At 41.3% G+C, this 18,315-nt stretch overlaps 1 protein-coding gene across 19 annotated transcripts in view; it reads left to right on the top strand.

Annotated features, from left to right (window-relative positions):
* The first annotated feature begins 6,386 nt into the window (after nucleotides 1–6,386).
* Nucleotides 6,387–18,315, top strand: part of LOC118391807 (RNA-binding protein Musashi homolog 2) — a 390,497-nt gene continuing 378,568 nt past the window's right edge. For all 19 annotated transcript variants that reach the window (XR_008122163.1, XR_008122162.1, XM_052510967.1 and 16 more), the window contains exons 1-5: nucleotides 6,387–6,562; nucleotides 6,901–6,941; nucleotides 7,207–7,288; nucleotides 7,790–7,874; nucleotides 14,547–14,588. Coding sequence is in view for 17 of the 19 variants with exons in the window: in XM_052510967.1 (XP_052366927.1) it covers nucleotides 6,501–6,562; nucleotides 6,901–6,941; nucleotides 7,207–7,288; nucleotides 7,790–7,874; nucleotides 14,547–14,588 (312 nt within the window). In the remaining 2 variants the exon portion in view is untranslated. The remainder of the gene's footprint in view (nucleotides 6,563–6,900; nucleotides 6,942–7,206; nucleotides 7,289–7,789; nucleotides 7,875–14,546; nucleotides 14,589–18,315) is intronic.

Genomic DNA, 18,315 nt, shown 5'->3' with positions numbered 1-18,315 from the left:
CAGCTTTTGAAAAAGGTCTGTTGTGAAAAGGGATGATGTAATTGGTCAAAAGACCAATTAGTGGAACAAAATCTCAGAATTGGCCTGCTTTTTTAAACAGCCTTGGTAGGCCTATCATGAAGCCTTTGGGTAGTTCATCTGCCCAGGTGTTGCTGACTCATGCAAAATATTACGATCCCTGGATAGGTATTTCAACTACCCACATGTTTTACCGGGCCTGGGGGGGGGCTGCTAATTGCATTTTAAACTGATTGTTGGAGTCCGGTATGTTAGCTGGGGCAAAAGCGTGACACCAATTAGGCCCCTGAGGACTGGAGTTGCCCAGGCCTGTTATACTGTAGCATGTCAGTTGATGGTTGACACGTGCAATGTCTGAGCAGGGGACCACGACCGCAATGTTATTTTCTAGCAAACTACTCATTCAGCTGAAATTAGAATGAAACACTTGTAGGACCAAATTAGAACCATTTTGATTGAATACTGTATACAGGAAATCATGTCTGTGATGAAGGAAAACAAAATATTTGTTTTATCCACTTGTCTAGATTCATCCCCATCTTTGAGTTTGTAACACAGTAAAATATTTTAGGTTTAGGATGCAGTATATCAGATCTGTTAGCTGCCTCTTTGCCTTTTCATCATGTTATGTCCAAATTCTACAACTCCTAGTCTTTACCATCGAACCAGGTTTTTTTGTGTGATCATGACTTTTTGTTTATATTTAAAGGGTTTCACCCCAAAGCCATTGTCATTTGAGTTGCAGCTGTATATAAATGTGAGAAGTATATTATATACAAGTGGTAATTTATCATGAACTGCCAGATTTGTGAATTGGATTTTCTTCTATTCACTATAATTGACAGTGTCATTGGTATAGACTGAAGAGAAGGGATGGTTGTTTCTTTCAGCATGCTGTCTGTGGGCATTTCAGTGCAGAGGTCAAGAGTTGTTTCAGCAAAAGCCTCTGATAATGCAGCAGCATGGACTCCTTGGTGTCTTTGAGACTAATTTAAAGGAGTGTGGCATGGGGAAAAAATAAAGAAGCTAATCGGAGGGCAGGACTTTGAGGAGCCTCGTCCAAGACCCCCATTGATTAATGAAGTCACTGTCATTCTCCATTATCTTCGCTGCTCATAACACACTCACCCACCAGCAGTGGAGAGCGATGTCGCCTCACGTTAATTCTCAACACAAGTCAGCGCTGCACTCCATGATGTTTTGATTTGAATGTGATTCCATTTCTATTTTATATTACAATTAATTTCTTATTACATTTCTTAAGATTAAATGGATATTTTGGCAATGAGGCCCTTTATCTACTTCCCCAAAGTTAGATGAACTAGTGGATACCATTTATGTCTCTGTGTCCAGTAAGAAGGAAGTTAGAGGTAGTTTTGCGCCAGTGATAACTAGCGTTAGTGCTATGACTGGAAGTCTATGGATATCTGCTAGCGCTAGTTAGCAATTGCGTTAGTTTGCGTCTTTCGAGACTGCACACAGAGACATAAAAATGGCATCCACGAGTTCATCTGCCTGCATAAGAAATGTACATCTGTGATGGTTGAAACGGAATACCAAGGTTGTCTTTTCATGGAAGAAACTATCCATGTATTTAGGGTTATCAATGACTCACAACATTATTGAATAGTATTTTCCTATGAACAATACTATTTTAATAGAGCACTATATTGTAGGCTTACATTATGCTATCCTGCAAATAATTGTGCTGAATATTTCTGTGTAGTTATGTGTAGGTGGCTGAACAACACGTGCAATTTTTTGCAATCAATCATGGAACCTAATGTGGGACACAGGTGTGCTGGGAATGAATAGGGGTATGGGGAGCTGCTGATGCTATATGTTTGGGTTTTCCTACGTGGTAAAGCTAAACAAATTAAATCCTCCAATCACAGGTATTGCTTTTTGACATAGTTTAGAATGCTTTGGTAAAAATAACTTTTGGTCTTACGGTACTTTATTTGGCATGACAGAATTTGCCTCCTTAAAAATGACAGCAAAAGAGCAATGGATTTATTCAGAATGAAAGCAATCACTACAAAATCTTCCCAACCAGTATTATGCCCCACAATTTATGCTATAAAATGACCTTTAATATGAGCTTGATGAATCACTGCTTTAATAAATACCAACATTAATAATTGACATGCATGGCATCAAAAACATGGTGGCTGTTGCTGGGGAATACAGGGCCATGATTTTAACTAAATGTCATTACAATATGGCTTGAATATGTGAAGTCATTATAAAGGAGTAGACCTCAGCAGAGCCCCCTAACAGAACAGCAGAGCATCACACTGGCACTGCCTCTGACTGTCACTGAGATCTGTGCATCGATCTCGTCTGGCACTCATGGTTTGAGCTCTCGGTAGGACGACGAGGGACCGTGTGACAGCTGCAGCAGACAAGGAGGTCCCCAGCTGTCCTTTCACGCTCCTCTTCCCCTCTGCTCTCATCTCACACTATCATTTCTTCCTCCTCCTTCCATTTAAATCCCTAATGGCTCCCTGCGATCAGCATCCACAGGCCTGGTTATCCCTCTGCCATCCTTGAGTTACTGTGACATTTTTGTGTGTTGAATGCCATCTCTACAGAGCTGTGCGAGAACAGTGCTCATGTTGAATGCTTGTCAATGCTACAGTATGTTCAATATATGAACACTCTCAGGACACAATGTTTCCTTGTCTCTAGGCTCAGCTATCTGGGTAGAGGGGTTGACTTTATTGAGCCCGTGTTCAGTTTCTCAGCTTCATGTTTTAACCACATTTCCTCAATGAAAAACACGTCAATAACCTCTGGGGAGGTTTTTTGTGTGTATGTTTAGTTGTGCAACTGGAACATATGTTTCCTATTTCAATGGGGAACCGTGTTGTAAATGTTTTGAAGTGCAAAGGCCTCACATTGATATGTTCAAGGCATGTAACAGATGTAGGACATATAAAATTATACCGCCCCTTAAATACTTTATCCGTTCATTAATCAAACACAGATGCCATTGTAATTGCAGGCAAATTCACATAGTTGTCCCTACCGTAGAATGCACAGGAGGCTGCTGAGGGGAGGACGGCTCATAATAATGTCTGGAACGGAACTAATGGAATGGCATCAAACACATGGAAACCAAGTGTTTGATGCATTTGATACCGTTCTACGTATTCCGCTCCAAATCAAATCAAATCAAATTTATTTATATAGCCCTTCGTACATCAGCTGATATCTCAAAGTGCTGTACAGAAACCCAGCCTAAAACCCCAAACAGCAAGCAATGCAGGTGTAGAAGCACAGTGGCTAGGAAAAACTCCCTAGAAAGGCCAAAACCTAGGAAGAAACCTAGAGAGGAACCAGGCTATGTGGGGTGGCCAGTCCTCTTCTGGCTGTGCCGGGTGGAGATTATAACAGAACATGGCCAAGATGTTCAAATGTTCATAAATGACCAGCATGGTCGAATAATAACAAGGCAGAACAGTTGAAACTGGAGCAGCAGCATGGCCAGGTGGACTGGGGACAGCAAGGAGTCATCATGTCAGGTAGTCCTGGGGCATGGTCCTAGGGCTCAGGTCAGTTGAAACTGGAGCAGCAGCATGGCCAGGTGGACTGGGGACAGCAAGGAGTCATCATGTCAGGTAGTCCTGGGGCATGGTCCTAGGGCTCAGGTCAGTTGAAACTGGAGCAGCAGCATGGCCAGGTGGACTGGGGACAGCAAGGAGTCATCATGTCAGGTAGTCCATGGTCCTAGGGCTCAGGTCAGTTGAAACTGGGCAGCAGCATGGCCAGGTGGACTGGGGACAGCAAGGAGTCATCATGTCAGGTAGTCCTGGGGCATGGTCCTAGGGCTCAGGTCCTCCGAGAGAGAGAAAGAAAGAAGGAGAGAATTAGAGAACGCACACTTAGATTCACACAGGACACCGAATTAGGACAGGAGGGGTACTCCAGATATAACAAACTGACCCTAGCCCCCCGACACAAACTACTGCAGCATAAATACTGGAGGCTGAGACAGGAGGGGACAGGAGACACTGTGGCCCCATCCGAGGACACCCCCGGACAGGGCCAAACAGGAAGGATATAACCCCACCCACTTTGCCAAAGTGGCTCCAGCCATTACCACGAGCCCGTTCTCCCCAGTTAAGGTGCCCCCAACCTCCTGTGGTAGAATTATATAATACAGTTTCTTCACTGTTGTCAAGGGGGTTTCCATGCATTTTACATATTGTCTCGATAACCTTGATCACTAAAATACTATATTTTCCCTTTACTCTTCAGCATTGAAACAACCTTTGAAGGTGTGTATAGTTAATTACTAGGTAGGGATTTATTACATGAATATGCAAAGAGGAAGGGTATATCACTGTTGACTGCCGAAAGGGATCTCGGCTGCATCGGTCATGTTGTTTGAAGGCTGAATTGCATCTCCGACAGGCTCACTTAACACTAGTGGCTCCTCAGATTAAAGGGAATGCACCACCACTCCATAAACCTTGGCTTGGAGTGTTTTCATTTCAATGAATACAACAGATGTCACAATTACTGTGATAGATCCACATTGTGATGTTTACTTGCCTTGTGTGAAGTACTTTGTTGTATTTAGTTGTTTAGAGCTCAGCGAAACTGTGTGTGTGAGAGTGAGTGAGTGAGAGAGCGTGAGGGAATGCATGTTAGTGTAACGGCTGTTGGAAGGAGTGGACCGATGCGCAGCGTGGTACGTGTTCATCTTTATTATTTGAACTGAACACTGATTAACAAAAACAACAAGAGAATAAACGAAACCGAAACCGTTCTGTCTGGTGCAGACACAAAAACAGAAAACAACTACCCACAAAACCCATGTGGGAAAAAGCTACCTAAGTATGGTTCTCAATCAGAGACAACGATAGACAGCTGCCTCTGATTGAGAACCACACCGGCCACACTACAAAGAAATACAAAACATAAAAAATGAACATAGAATGCCCACCCTAGTCACACCCTGGCCTAACCAAAATAGAGAAAAAAAGCCTCTCTATGGCCAGGGCGTGACAGTTAGACACACGTACACACACGAAAGAGAGAATATGATACCGGAGCAAACATGAACATTTCAGTGTAATGTTGATTATTTCAAGTTGCTTTTTCCTATTTTGAGTGGAGATTCATCCAAAAATATGTGAAAATAAATTCCACCTACCAATGCTGAACCTACTCTATGTATGTCTTCTGTCTATTGTCAAGGAATAAGAGAAGGTTCAACATTGGTTAGAATAACTTCATAAGGTATACAATAATGTTTATTGTACAGAAAGGTTGACCTGTGTGGCTTGTGACCAACATTTAAACGAGTTCAGTCAGTAATGACATCATTCTGCACCCAGTTCTAAGTGCCTTACAAGGGTTCTTCTCAAGTAAAAAGGAGACAAATTTGTGTGTGCGCACGCGTGCACGTCCGTGTGTCTTCCTCCCTCTGTCTCTGGCCGCAGTAAGGAAATAAACAGCAATCACTGTACCATGACTTGAAATCCACTGAGCATCCAGCTTTAATTGAGCTCTCACTTATGTTCAGATTTAATGGAAAACTAGCTTCCCCCAGTTACTGAGTAATGAACATACATATTCAGAAGTAAAAATTAAATCCACCTATTTTTTAAATACTTTTTCATCTTCAGGTGGACTACGTTCCTTGTACTATAGCATTTCAAAATTCAATATGGAATACAATGCTAAAATGTTCTTCTAAAATAGTATCTTATTAAAATACATTAAATGTCATGTGAGGGACCATGTTTCCTCAATCCATTTGAACACACAAAATATGCCCCCATGCAAGTGTTCACATACAGTGCAGGCTAATACTGTAGGCCTACTTAACCGGTCTCGGCCTGAGTTAAATATGAACAATCTACTGTACATGTTCATACAAACATAGAGAAAATATTAATGCATTTCTTTAGGATAAATAATGAAAATATTGCTGATATAAAGGCACAAACAATGTATTCACAATATATCAATATGATAGTTTACAAATCTGTAATAACCAATAGGCCTATTTCAGATGCAAATACAACCTACTTTTGGCCTTTGACCATGAACTAACTTGGCCCATCATTAATCGTTTATCTAATTGCATGTGTGCGCTGGAAGGAAATTACTCATTAAATAAAATGTTGCCATTAGGGCATGTAACATTTGTTTTGTATTGACATTGTTACTAATCACGGCGGTTATATTGTCATAGGAGCGTTATGACCAATAGGGGGTGTTTTTTTGTTTTTTTCATAGGCGGGTTTTCTGTATTAACGTCAATTGGATTGGTTAGTTGACGAGCCCTCGCCCCGCCCAGTGAGGGCTAGGGAGAGCATGCTGAGGGAGGGGGCTAAACTGAGCTGATCCCACGTGTGACGATTCCGTTCCCGGCTCAGTAATATTCTCCCAGTCCGGCTGTGCATAGCTTTTGCAGTGTCTGTGTGTGTTTGTTACTGTAGTTACTGCCTATAGTTTGGTTAGCTATGGAAGGAGACGGGAGTCAAGTTACATCTGGAAGCCCAAATGATTCACAACATGACCCGGGGTAAGATGATAACAATTTCGACTTTCCTTTGTTTATTGTATTTTTCATCTGAGAATGTCTGAGAGATGATTTAGCAAGAGTGCAGTGCTGGATTCAACTCGCAATGCGCACATCACCATCTTTCCTTCCGGATGCAGTTAGTAGCGATGAAGCTTCTGCTTTGCTTTGGAAGATTACAGTAGCAAGCGTGGCCTTTCCCTTTTAATAAGATACATTATTGCTATACAGCGATTTTTGTTTTCTCTCTCTACTCGTTAAGATCGCTTTTAGAAGTAGTTAGTCGTCAAAATGGCCGATCTGACATCTGTACTCACTTCTGCTATGTTTTCTTCTTACAGTAAAATGTTTATTGGTGGCCTCAGCTGGCAAACCTCACCAGGTGAGACAATTATTCCCTTACATTTCCCATGTTTCTTATTTTGTTACAATAATTGATTGTGCATGCTGTGGTCGCGTTCTCTGTGTGTGCAGTAGGCAACTGTATGGGATATCTGGAGTCCCTCTTTTTGCGCGCAAGGTTATTTTAGATTTCCAATCATCTGAAGTCCTCTATTCGACCCCTATGTGTTTTTGAAACACACTGACAACAGTATGACAACCATTTGTTATTGACTAATTATCCGACATATTTTCTCTGTTCACAGACAGCCTTAGAGACTATTTTAGCAAATTCGGAGAAATAAGAGAATGTATGGTGATGAGAGACCCCACAACAAAACGTTCCAGGTAAAAGGTTTTTACTTTTGCTTTCCAGTTGGTGAAATGCTATCCTACACTTGTGTAGTTTATATGCCACATATTAACCCGGGCTGTTTGTCCCGCGTTGTGTTTGACAGAGATAGATTAGCTCAAAAGATAGCTGCGGGTGAATGCAATTTGACATTGACTTTGGGACTGAATTGCAATGTTGGTGTAGTGTTTCCCCCCTCTCCTATAAATCAATATAAAGTCAAATAACTTATATATCAGTGCCCACAATCACTATAGTAATCTACAATTTAGGTAGATATTATCTCTATCATTTGAATGAGCAGTAGTTAACTGGGACAGTGTAAATACCTGATGTCCAGTAAAAAACATTTAGCATGTTCATGATATTCTTGATAGGCTACCAAATGTTAATACTCTGAGAGAAACAGTTGAGCTTATATTTCTACCTTCTCACATAGTCTATGTAAATAATGTGTGACCTAATTGGTTGTTTCTCTGTATTTCTTTGTTTTGCAGAGGATTTGGATTCGTTACGTTTGCAGATGCTGCCAGTGTAGATAAAGTCTTAGCTCAACCACACCACGAATTAGACTCAAAGACGGTATGTCTGTGTTTTGATGTCATTTGCAATGATATTTTACCGTCTGTGTTGCACGTTTTAAAATATGAATCATTGCCTTTATTCATTTCACTGTCATGCTTGAGATATGACACTGTAATAATACTGTAATATACGTTCCACGTAGCAAAATGATACCACATTGAAACCAACAACAACTGCAGTACATCCATGTGTGGCAGGTGGCATCTCAGAATGCTCACATGCCATTTGCCAGTCACTGGGTTGGCCCTCTTGGTAAAGAGCTATTGGTGAAATTATTTATTTGATCAAAGCTGTAGATGTGGAATTAGCCCATGATATCACCATGTGACCCCCTTCATGTAAACTATTGCGGTAAAACACCCCGCAGGGGTGAATCTCATATCTGCTCAATTTCCCTTCTCCTCTGAATGAATGAAGGTGACACGCCCCCTTTCCCATCTCCCAGTACCACTCCACATGTGCACATATCCCATGTCACTCACATGGGCTTTCTCTCACAGGCCTCCTCCATGCATATAACCTGTCAGATCGTACACATCACGCTGTTTGATTCATATCGCGTCAATGGAAGTGGGAAGTTACAAATGTTATTCTATTACATAAATATTGATGCCAAAAGGTCCATTAATCCTGTAAAAGATTTGTTATTTCATTACATCAAATGATATATACTTATGTATAAGTGTATTTGAAATATTACTAAGTGTTGCTTCCAAGTTAAAGTCACAGTACATTGTCAAGTTTGTTAAAACCTATTTCCTGTCTTATAATGTCAACAAACCTGATGCTTCTCCTATCAGCTTACTTCATGTATTCTTCTATTAACAGGCACACACATACACACACACATCCCCATTTGGTCTGTTTTATCAAAAGCCTTGGAACTATTGTGTCAATGTGGCAGTAGATAAGTCATTAAAGGATGTCAGTCATTTTTGAAGTTCTGTCCGTGTAGTGATGGATTAGACAGAGTTCAGTTGAGACCATAATTGTCTGCGATTTCTGCTCGGTGGGTGGGGATATCCAGTCATGCTCAGACAGCACTGGAGATGGAATAGTGCATACCGAAAAATAGATGGTTTGTTAGCAGCCTTCTGTGAAAGCCACGTTCAGATGGGAGAGTATGTCTTTAAGATATATTTGGAAAGACAAACATATTGTACTTCAGCAGGCGGTGTACAGTTCCAGTGGAGCCGGGCTGAAAGCAGTGCGAGAACTTGTTTTACGGCTGTCCTCGGCTGATTGGCAAGTCACTGGAGGGTGCTTGTAAAAGCTTTCCGTTTTTATCTCCATACTTGAAAGCGAAAGAGGAGCGGGTTCATGTTTTGAATGTTATTAAAGGAAACCAGCATCTGTAAGCTGTTGTAGACAATCTTGGGTTGTGCAATGCATATAGCAGGGAGAAAGCCCCAGAGTGCTCTATTTAATATGTGATTATTACACACTCTATGACAGATGTTTCCTATTTAGAGCTCTGCTACATATAATAATATATGGCATACATGTATGAATTAAATCATGATAAATAGCCTACACGCATGCAGTATAAATACTGCACATTAGCATGTGTTCTATATGTACTTCTGCATGGTACGTATAGTGTGGATATACTTTTATACATCTAAATTAAGGAGTTGAATAACTCTTTCTTTGTGATAATGAATAGCCTATGCTTTTGTAAGCTTAATTGAATCGCACTCCTTTTCCCCCTCAAGGTTATTGACAGCACTCATACCAATTGACTTTATTTTCTCTATAGAGATGAGAAGTGTCATCTGGTGTCTTTGCTTGGAGATGTGTCCTGTATCCACATGTCTTGCCGTAACTGAACAAGGAATACGACTCAAAGATTTAAAAAATTCTGCCTGGCAAACTAACCGTTAGTAAGTAACAATTGAGTAGCTGGTAATTAGAAATATTGTCAAGTAAAACACTGGTATTAGTTCCGTTGAATTTACTGTTTTGATTATTTAATAAAAAGTATAAATAAAGCTCTCGCCTTAATAAAGCCATTTGGTTTCCATTTTGTTCATACATTGTTTAATGAATACAATTTCATTTGAGTGAAGTAAACTATAATTGAAAAGACAGGTTACAGCTTGGTATATTATTGTATGTAGACACATCTTGCAATGATGTTTTAATGATTCATTTGTTTATTTTCTTCCACAACACTACACATGTATTTATTACTTTTAGTTGAAGTTCCTTTACACTAAGGTGTGTTGTGTAAATAATAATGACATAACGACATATTGAGAAGCGAGCGAGAATAGCCCATGAAAAGCATAATGATTATAGTTCTAAAAGCACAATGATTTATCAGTTGAAGAGAGGGAGGATGTAATGTTATTTGTATGAGCTGAGTTATTGAAGAACCTAAGGCATGGCCCTATTGATACTAAGCAATACTGAGATCAACATTTGATACTTCCTGATGTGACGCCGAGGCAAAAGAGGGCACTTTGCCAGTACGCAAAGGAAGTGACTCTACATCACATAGACCTGAACCAGCAGTTTTCTGCCTTATATTCCATTAGTCATTCGGCAGAAGTGCTCGTGTAGCATGTATGTCACAAGCTGTATATACTATATACCTTGCAGTCTCTGATGCTGTATTGTACCAGGTGTTTCTTCTAAAAGAGATTTGATCTTTGTGAGACTAAACTGGACACGCAATACCCTACAAGTCTGAAGGTTTAGAAAGAGGCTGAGGGCTTATGTAACATTAAATACAATGTGAAAAAACTTTACAATTCTCTTCTCATCCAATGGTACAGTGTTCTTAAACCGACAATATTGGATATTTTGTACAGCCTACTCCAGTTCCGAGCAGTATTACATTTTACATAGATATTCCTGCTTTGTTTTTTTTTTGTGGATGTTCTCTCGTGCTAATGGTCTCAGTGTGGAAGGAGGGTTACCCCGTGGAGAAAGATATCGGTCAGAGACGTGGACAATGAGCACAAGTATGCTTTCATAATGCACACACCATCATAACGTGCCACAGCTATTGTTCAATCCCCCTGATAGCCTGGGTTTATTTCTGTACGGTTATGAAAACAGAGTGCTTTCAGACCGGTATGAATGTGAATGGAGACATATGGCCAAGGATTCAAAACACACATGCCAGCAATCCGGAAACATATTTTGAATGTTATATTTCATTTTATGTTATGTCCCATCTGGAATAGTATAAGTTATCTTTTTACGTACAGTTATTTTAAAAAAGGACGACGAACATGATTTGAATTTATTCAAATACTTCTTTATGTGAGGAGTTGTAGTTTTCGACGACTGCATCACAGTATCCATTATCAATGACCAGGTTAGGATTATTCAGTCAGGACCCCTGCCAGAGGAGATGTATTATACTCCTAAATAAGTCTTATTTTCTGCCAAAACAAAGGTAGCCTATTTCACCCACAGATATTTTCAGCCATTATTGGATGACCTCTGGCCAAACCCTGTTTGCTGTTTTGATGTAGTGGTTTCAAAGGACAGAATGTCTCGTTGAGGTGAGGGGGATGAGGCCAGAGAGAGAGAGAAACAGAAGAAAGGGCTGTTGCAGCTCCTCTGGACAAATCTAAGCCTCCTCTGTCGGATATCAATTGAAAATAATGTCAGCTGTGAGCTCACCTCCACCGTGCCACTTGTTGGTTCATGTCTAGCAGGTGCTTTGTCTTCAGTTGATCGTGTAAGCTATACCTGCCTTTTTCAGCCTTAGATTCAACAGATCCTCTCAGGGAATTTGTCTTCTCCTCAGACTTTAATTATTTATTTACAGTATTCAGCATCTAAACAGGCAGTGCTTTTTTCATTGTCATAATTTGTTGCACTGATAATACATTGAAATGAAACAACACAGACATCATTATTTTTTACAACATCAGGGTTATTTTTTAAACAGCAGGGTAATGCAGGCTTCAGAATAGCCCATATGTGGGTAATCAATTGCTCGGGAATGATTTAACGTCCCCCCCCCAAAAAACTGTTTTGATGAGGGCATGCTAAATTGCCTCAAGTGAAATGATGAGGCTTCATTTGGGTATTTGTTGGCAGTGCATTTGACATTGGTAATAATACTTGTGTGTGTATGAAAACCGTAGGGAGATTGACAGAAAGAAGCAGAAGATTAATCAGTATATATCAATGCTTCCTACATCGCTCTAAACACACATCAAAACAGTCAAGAAATCAAGCTTTTTGATAGGTTTTTAAAGCTACAAAAATGGTCTATCTTAATCTTAAGCTGCCAGTATAGAGTGAGATCTGTGACGAGAGAGAGTTTACCCAGAAGCTGCAATAATGTATGAAATCCTGTTGGAAGATCTGAACTAAGGATGTAAGCAATTGCCTTCTGCCTGGATCTTACACAATCGCACAGAGAGAAGCCCTCTGAGACCCTGCCGTAAAAAGCTGTAACAGAAGATAAGAGAAGAAAAAATGAGAAGGAATGTATTGCTTTTGGTTTGTTCTCTTTTATTAGTTTGACATACCTAGTTGGAAGATGTTGACTGTAGAGCTTGAGAAATAGCTATTCTTACACTTTGGGATATGATCCATTAGAGGACGGAGCTATCGATGTGTATGCATTGTCATTTTTACCAGAATTGATACATTATTCTGCACTGATTGAAAAGACTATGCTCTTGTTGGTGGATTTGTTATCATTTCATGGATCTAGAAATGATCCCCTCATTGCAATGAGACTCAGTGATTTATATCCTACTGGTGAGAGGAAATAGTACCTCTCGAGATCAATTATTAACACAAAGAGCAAACTGCTATTCCTATGGAAGCGTGTAAATGGAATAACCTTTAGTTCCAGACATGCTTTAGTGTACTGAAATATTGGGCCTATATTAAATGTAATTCCCACATAAACTTCCAATTGACATGAATACTTCGACAGAATGAAAACAATCTGTAGAATGTACCCCCCTTTGGCAAACCTCTCAAAAGAACCATTCATTTCCTAGGCTGTGACCTAAATAAAGGTTTATCAACAGATCCCATACTAAGTCATCATTACATAACACAGCTACACTGGTCATCTGGACAAATGACTGCATTATCTGGCCATTTTAATAAACAAACAAAATGCGTGCATTGCTAATTATTGTCTATCCAATTAGTTGATTAGTAGTGATTGTATGCAGAATAATTCTTTGTCATGTTCAAAATCCATTGTGGATTCGATTGACATGCGGCAACTCTAAACTGTACCACCTTCACTGCTACTCTATTTAAAAGTTGAACTGTAGCAGAAATGCATGTTGACGTCTTGAAATGGAAAAGTACCGTATGACAGAGAAAAAACAGACCCATATCCAGCTGTGTTGATATTCAGGGACTGGTGTGTAGGTTGGAAAGGTAAGACACCACCAAGTATGATGGCTTTGATATTCAAAGCGTAGGCCTATAGTGTTGTCTTTGCACAAATATGCCCAGCTCCGCTGTGTATTGGAGGTTGAATTGGTTATGCCTGAGGCTAATTGCTAAAACGAATCATTACATGGAATTCATTATGAGTAGGGTTGCCATACCCAGGTGTTATTCAATTCATCTCTCAAATTGACCTGATTTAGAAAGATGGCTAACAATCATAACGCCGCAAGATAGAAATAGGACAGAGAAATATGTTCCTGCTTCGTTCTCACATGTTCCTCTTTCTCATTTGACTTCAAACACGTAACAGGTGAAATGAAAGCTACGGTTGGCTGATCTTCCCAGATGGTAACCTTTGTCTCTGTTTCCAACTGAACCATCAATTGCATTCATTATTGAGGAATGTTTTTATTTTCTTTAAAAAAAAACATTCTTAGGAATATGTGATATTAGTGTTGTCTGTGAGATGTAGAGGATTTATAGGAGGACTATGTTTTTTCCAGCTAATGTTCTCTTCCAGCACAGTTCAACACTTAATCCATCTTTTTGGCTTCTTTTTGTAAATTGAGAGAGAAATCTCAGGCCTACAAGTGAGACAGTCTTGATCTTTATGATGATGCTGTGGTTGATTACATAGAACCTGTAGGTATGCAAGTCTTTAAAATCCTCACAGAGAAATATGCAGCAACGTAAAGGGTTTGCACTGCTGAACACAAAGTCATTTTCTGCAAGAGAACAATTTCCATCTGTTGCCGTTCCCCCTTCAATAGGTCTGCTTGGATGAGATTGTTTGAAACTTCTCTTTTAAGAGCCTGGTATTAAAGTCAGGAGAAGGCAGCATGAGATTGATGCATGAAATAGTTTATTTTCATTCTGAATGCAAGATTGATAAGGCTGCAACCGCACGCCTCAATACCAGCTAAACAGAGGAAGAAAAACACTTGTCCGAGACGACAAGGCAAAGACAGAGAAACAGGTTGATCTGATGCACCTTCTTGCTTATTTCACAATATCTGGAGTTATTGTCACAGGCCTCAGACTCCTATTTCCAACCCTGAAATAATCATTTCCTCCAAACATTCCAAGGCACTGTTCCCATTTTGTGATCTCTCAGCATCTTTCAGCATCAAAAGGATGTCATGTATTTTGAAGATTTAGGAATGTTGAAGTCACTTTGGAGAAACATTATCATTCTATCTCTGTTGCTACAATTATCTGAATGTTGATGCACAATTGACAATTTCTTAACACATTCCTTTATGTTTCTATCTTTCACAGATTGATCCTAAGGTTGCCTTCCCCCGACGCGCTCAACCCAAGGTAAGAGCAAACCACCTCACTTACTGTTAGTGCTGCTAACTGACCAGTCAGACTCTTTCTCTAAAGATCTTGTCTTTATTAGCAACAGGACTCATTTCATTTAGGAAAAAGCACTCCAAAGGCACTTGTGCTATGAGCTTGGGAGCACTTCCAGCACAGTTCAATGTGTTTCTAGACTAATCATAGTATGATGACTATTTGTGAGTTTATAATTACATAGAATAAGAGATGATTATGCTTGTGTTACTATTAAGGAGAAAAACATGGTCAGCAGTTTCCTTTGGAGACTTCCCCTATGCTGATCCCAATTTGACCAAAACCAAGCAATTATAATAGATAGGTGATATTTGACATGGAGATAACTCGTTAATGATGAGAGTATCATCTTTCATAATGGCTTAATCGTGGCTCGGTCACTGGTCGTTTGCGTGTGCTACACACACATGCTTGTGCCACACACAGACACTCTGTTTGGGGAGGTGGTGTTGGTAATCATGGTGTAGCTGCAGTGTTGAGAAGTGTCTTCTTCATCCCCTCTGACAGGCTTTGGGTTAGAGGGGAGCACCTTTAGGCCAATGTAGTGCTCCTCACATCAGACCTTTTAGACCTGAAATGGGTGGAGATCGATAAGGGATTTTTCTCCTTTCCACCGGCTCACAGGGAGGTGTTGTTACTGAGCGGTTCTGGTTTCAAATGGGGAATTGGCAGTGAAAGCTTTCAAAGCCAGAGCACATGGTGTCTTAAGGGTGTGGGCATATGGTGGAGAAACTATCAGGTTTCCTTTTTTTCACTCCTTCATTTGCCTGTTTGTCGCTTTAACCTTTTCTCTTCCTCGGCTTGTCCCTGAACATCTAAAACACATCAAAAACATATTCTGTTCTCTTACATGTTGGTCCCAGCTAAGGACCAACATGTAAGAGAACAGAATATGTTTAGCCTTCAGATTTTGGGATTTCAGTTAAAAGGAAAGCAACCTCCTCCCTGGAAGGCATAGGTGTTGTGCTTATTCATTTATACCTTTCACGACAGTATGCTCTGTTTAGCTGGGACCAACATGTAAGAGAACAGAATCACTCAGAAATACATAATTTTTTTCACAACCTTATAAACATCCAGTGTCATTCTCCTGCTCTTGTTATATCAATGGAAGAAAAAAATTACACCTCAACAGAATTAATACAGTAGTACAGAAGAACCTGTAGTTGAGATGTATTAGTCAGGCTGTAGGGCAAGCTCATTAGAGGAGAAAGAGGTTTTTATTTGTAGTATTAAGAGAATGTGGATTTCAAAGGATCTCAGAGCAATAGGATTAAGGCTGATAGATTAGCATGGCATGGCTTTCTCCTTCATGTTCAATTGATTTAAGGCCTTTATAAGCAGTCTGGGTCTGAGGTTGCCATTTAGAAAACACTCTGTTTTTGAATATGTCATTGTTTCTTCCTCCTCCTCTTCAGCCTTGCTGCTTGTTTCTGTTGTTTAAGAGGCCTGTCCCCAGTGAGAGATGGGGTTCATTGGGGCAGCTGCTAGGGCAGGCTGCAGGTGCATCCGTGGCGCTGGTTTGGGTAACAAAAAATGTTAAGAGACCTATCGCTTTGGGTTCCTCATGGGCTCACACCTCACTCTACCCTCCATCTATCATGCACTGTAGAATACTTTGTTAACAGCACTGTGTTACTGTTTCTTAGGGATTGTACATTTTGTAGAGAAGGTCTTACATAGCCTACTTTAACCTGCGTCTACCCAGGTACTTCCGACATTGGTCTTAGTGCTGCCATCATAATTCAGCCAGTTTCCTATATCCAAGTTTCCAATACCATTCAGTGTATGAATCTAGGGGATCCAATTATGTTATAATCGTCCTACCTGGCCTCATAGGGATCTGCTCTTGTCTTGTGCCTATAGATCTGCAGGACTGTGTAGCCCTTATAGATCTGCCAGACTGTGTAGCCCCTATAGATCTGCCGGACTGTGTAGCCCCTATAGATCTGCCGGACTGTGTAGCCCCTATAGATCTGCAGGACTGTGTAGCCACTATAGATCTGACGGACGGTGTAGCCCCTATAGATCTGACGGACTGTGTAGCCCCTATAGATCTGACGGACTGTGTAGCCCCTATAGATCTGCAGGACTGTGTAGCCCCTATAGATCTGACGGACTGTGTAGCCCCTATAGATCTGACGGACGGACTGTGTAGCCACTATAGATCTGACGGACTGTGTAGCCCCTATAGATCTGCAGGACTGTGTAGCCCCTATAGATCTGCCAGACTGTGTAGCCCCTATAGATCTGCCAGACTGTGTAGCCACTATAGATCTGACGGACTGTGTAGCCCATATAGATCTGACGGACTGTGTAGCCCCTATAGATCTGACGGACTGTGTAGCCACTATAGATCTGACGGACTGTGTAGCCCCTATAGATCTGTAGGACTGTGTAGCCCCTATAGATCTGACGGACTGTGTATCCCCTATAGATCTGATGGACTGTGTAGCCCCTATAGATCTTCCGGACTGTGTAGCCCCTATAGATCTGACGGACTGTGTAGCCCCTATAGATCTGACGGACTGTGTAGCCCCTATAGATCTGACAGACTGTGTAGCCCCTATAGATCTGCAGGACTGTGTAGCCCCTATAGATCTGACGGACTGTGTAGCCCCTATAGATCTGATGGACTGTGTAGCCACTATAGATCTGACGGACTGTGTAGCCCCTATAGATCTGCAGGACTGTGTAGCCCCTATAGATCTGCCAGACTGTGTAGCCCCTATAGATCTGACGGACTGTGTAGCCCCTATAGATCTGATGGACTGTGTAGCCCCTATAGATCTGACGGACTGTGTAGCCCCTATAGATCTGACGGACTGTGTAGCCCCTATAGATCTGCAGGACTGTGTAGCCCCTATAGATCTGCCAGACTGTGTAGCCCCTATAGATCTGACGGACTGTGTAGCCCCTATAGATCTGCAGGACTGTGTAGCCACTATAGATCTGACGGACTGTGTAGCCCCTATAGATCTTCCGGACTGTGTAGCCCCTATAGATCTTCCGGACTGTGTAGCCCCTATAGATCTGACGGACTGTGTAGCCCCTATAGATCTGACGGACTGTGTAGCCCCTATAGATCTGACGGACTGTGTAGCCCCTATAGATCTGCAGGACTGTGTAGCCCCTATAGATCTGACGGACTGTGTAGCCCCTATAGATCTGATGGACTGTGTAGCCACTATAGATCTGACGGACTGTGTAGCCCCTATAGATCTGCAGGACTGTGTAGCCCCTATAGATCTGCCAGACTGTGTAGCCCCTATAGATCTGACGGACTGTGTAGCCCCTATAGATCTGATGGACTGTGTAGCCCCTATAGATCTGACGGACTGTGTAGCCCCTATAGATCTGACGGACTGTGTAGCCCCTATAGATCTGCAGGACTGTGTAGCCCCTATAGATCTGCCAGACTGTGTAGCCCCTATAGATCTGCAGGACTGTGTAGCCCCTATAGATCTGCCAGACTGTGTAGCCCCTATAGATCTACCGGACTGTGTAGCCCCTATAGATCTGACGGACTGTGTAGCCCCTATAGATCTGATGGACTGTGTAGCCCCTATAGATCTGACGGACTGTGTAGCCCCTATAGATCTGCAGGACTGTGTAGCCACTATAGATCTGACGGACTGTGTAGCCCCTATAGATCTGCAGGACTGTGTAGCCCCTATAGATCTGCCAGACT

Source organism: Oncorhynchus keta, unplaced genomic scaffold (genome assembly GCF_023373465.1).
Source record: "Oncorhynchus keta strain PuntledgeMale-10-30-2019 unplaced genomic scaffold, Oket_V2 Un_contig_6244_pilon_pilon, whole genome shotgun sequence".
Taxonomy (NCBI): domain Eukaryota; kingdom Metazoa; phylum Chordata; class Actinopteri; order Salmoniformes; family Salmonidae; genus Oncorhynchus; species Oncorhynchus keta.
Note: the sequence above shows the minus strand (reverse complement) of the source record. Positions and strands in the feature narration are given on the sequence as shown.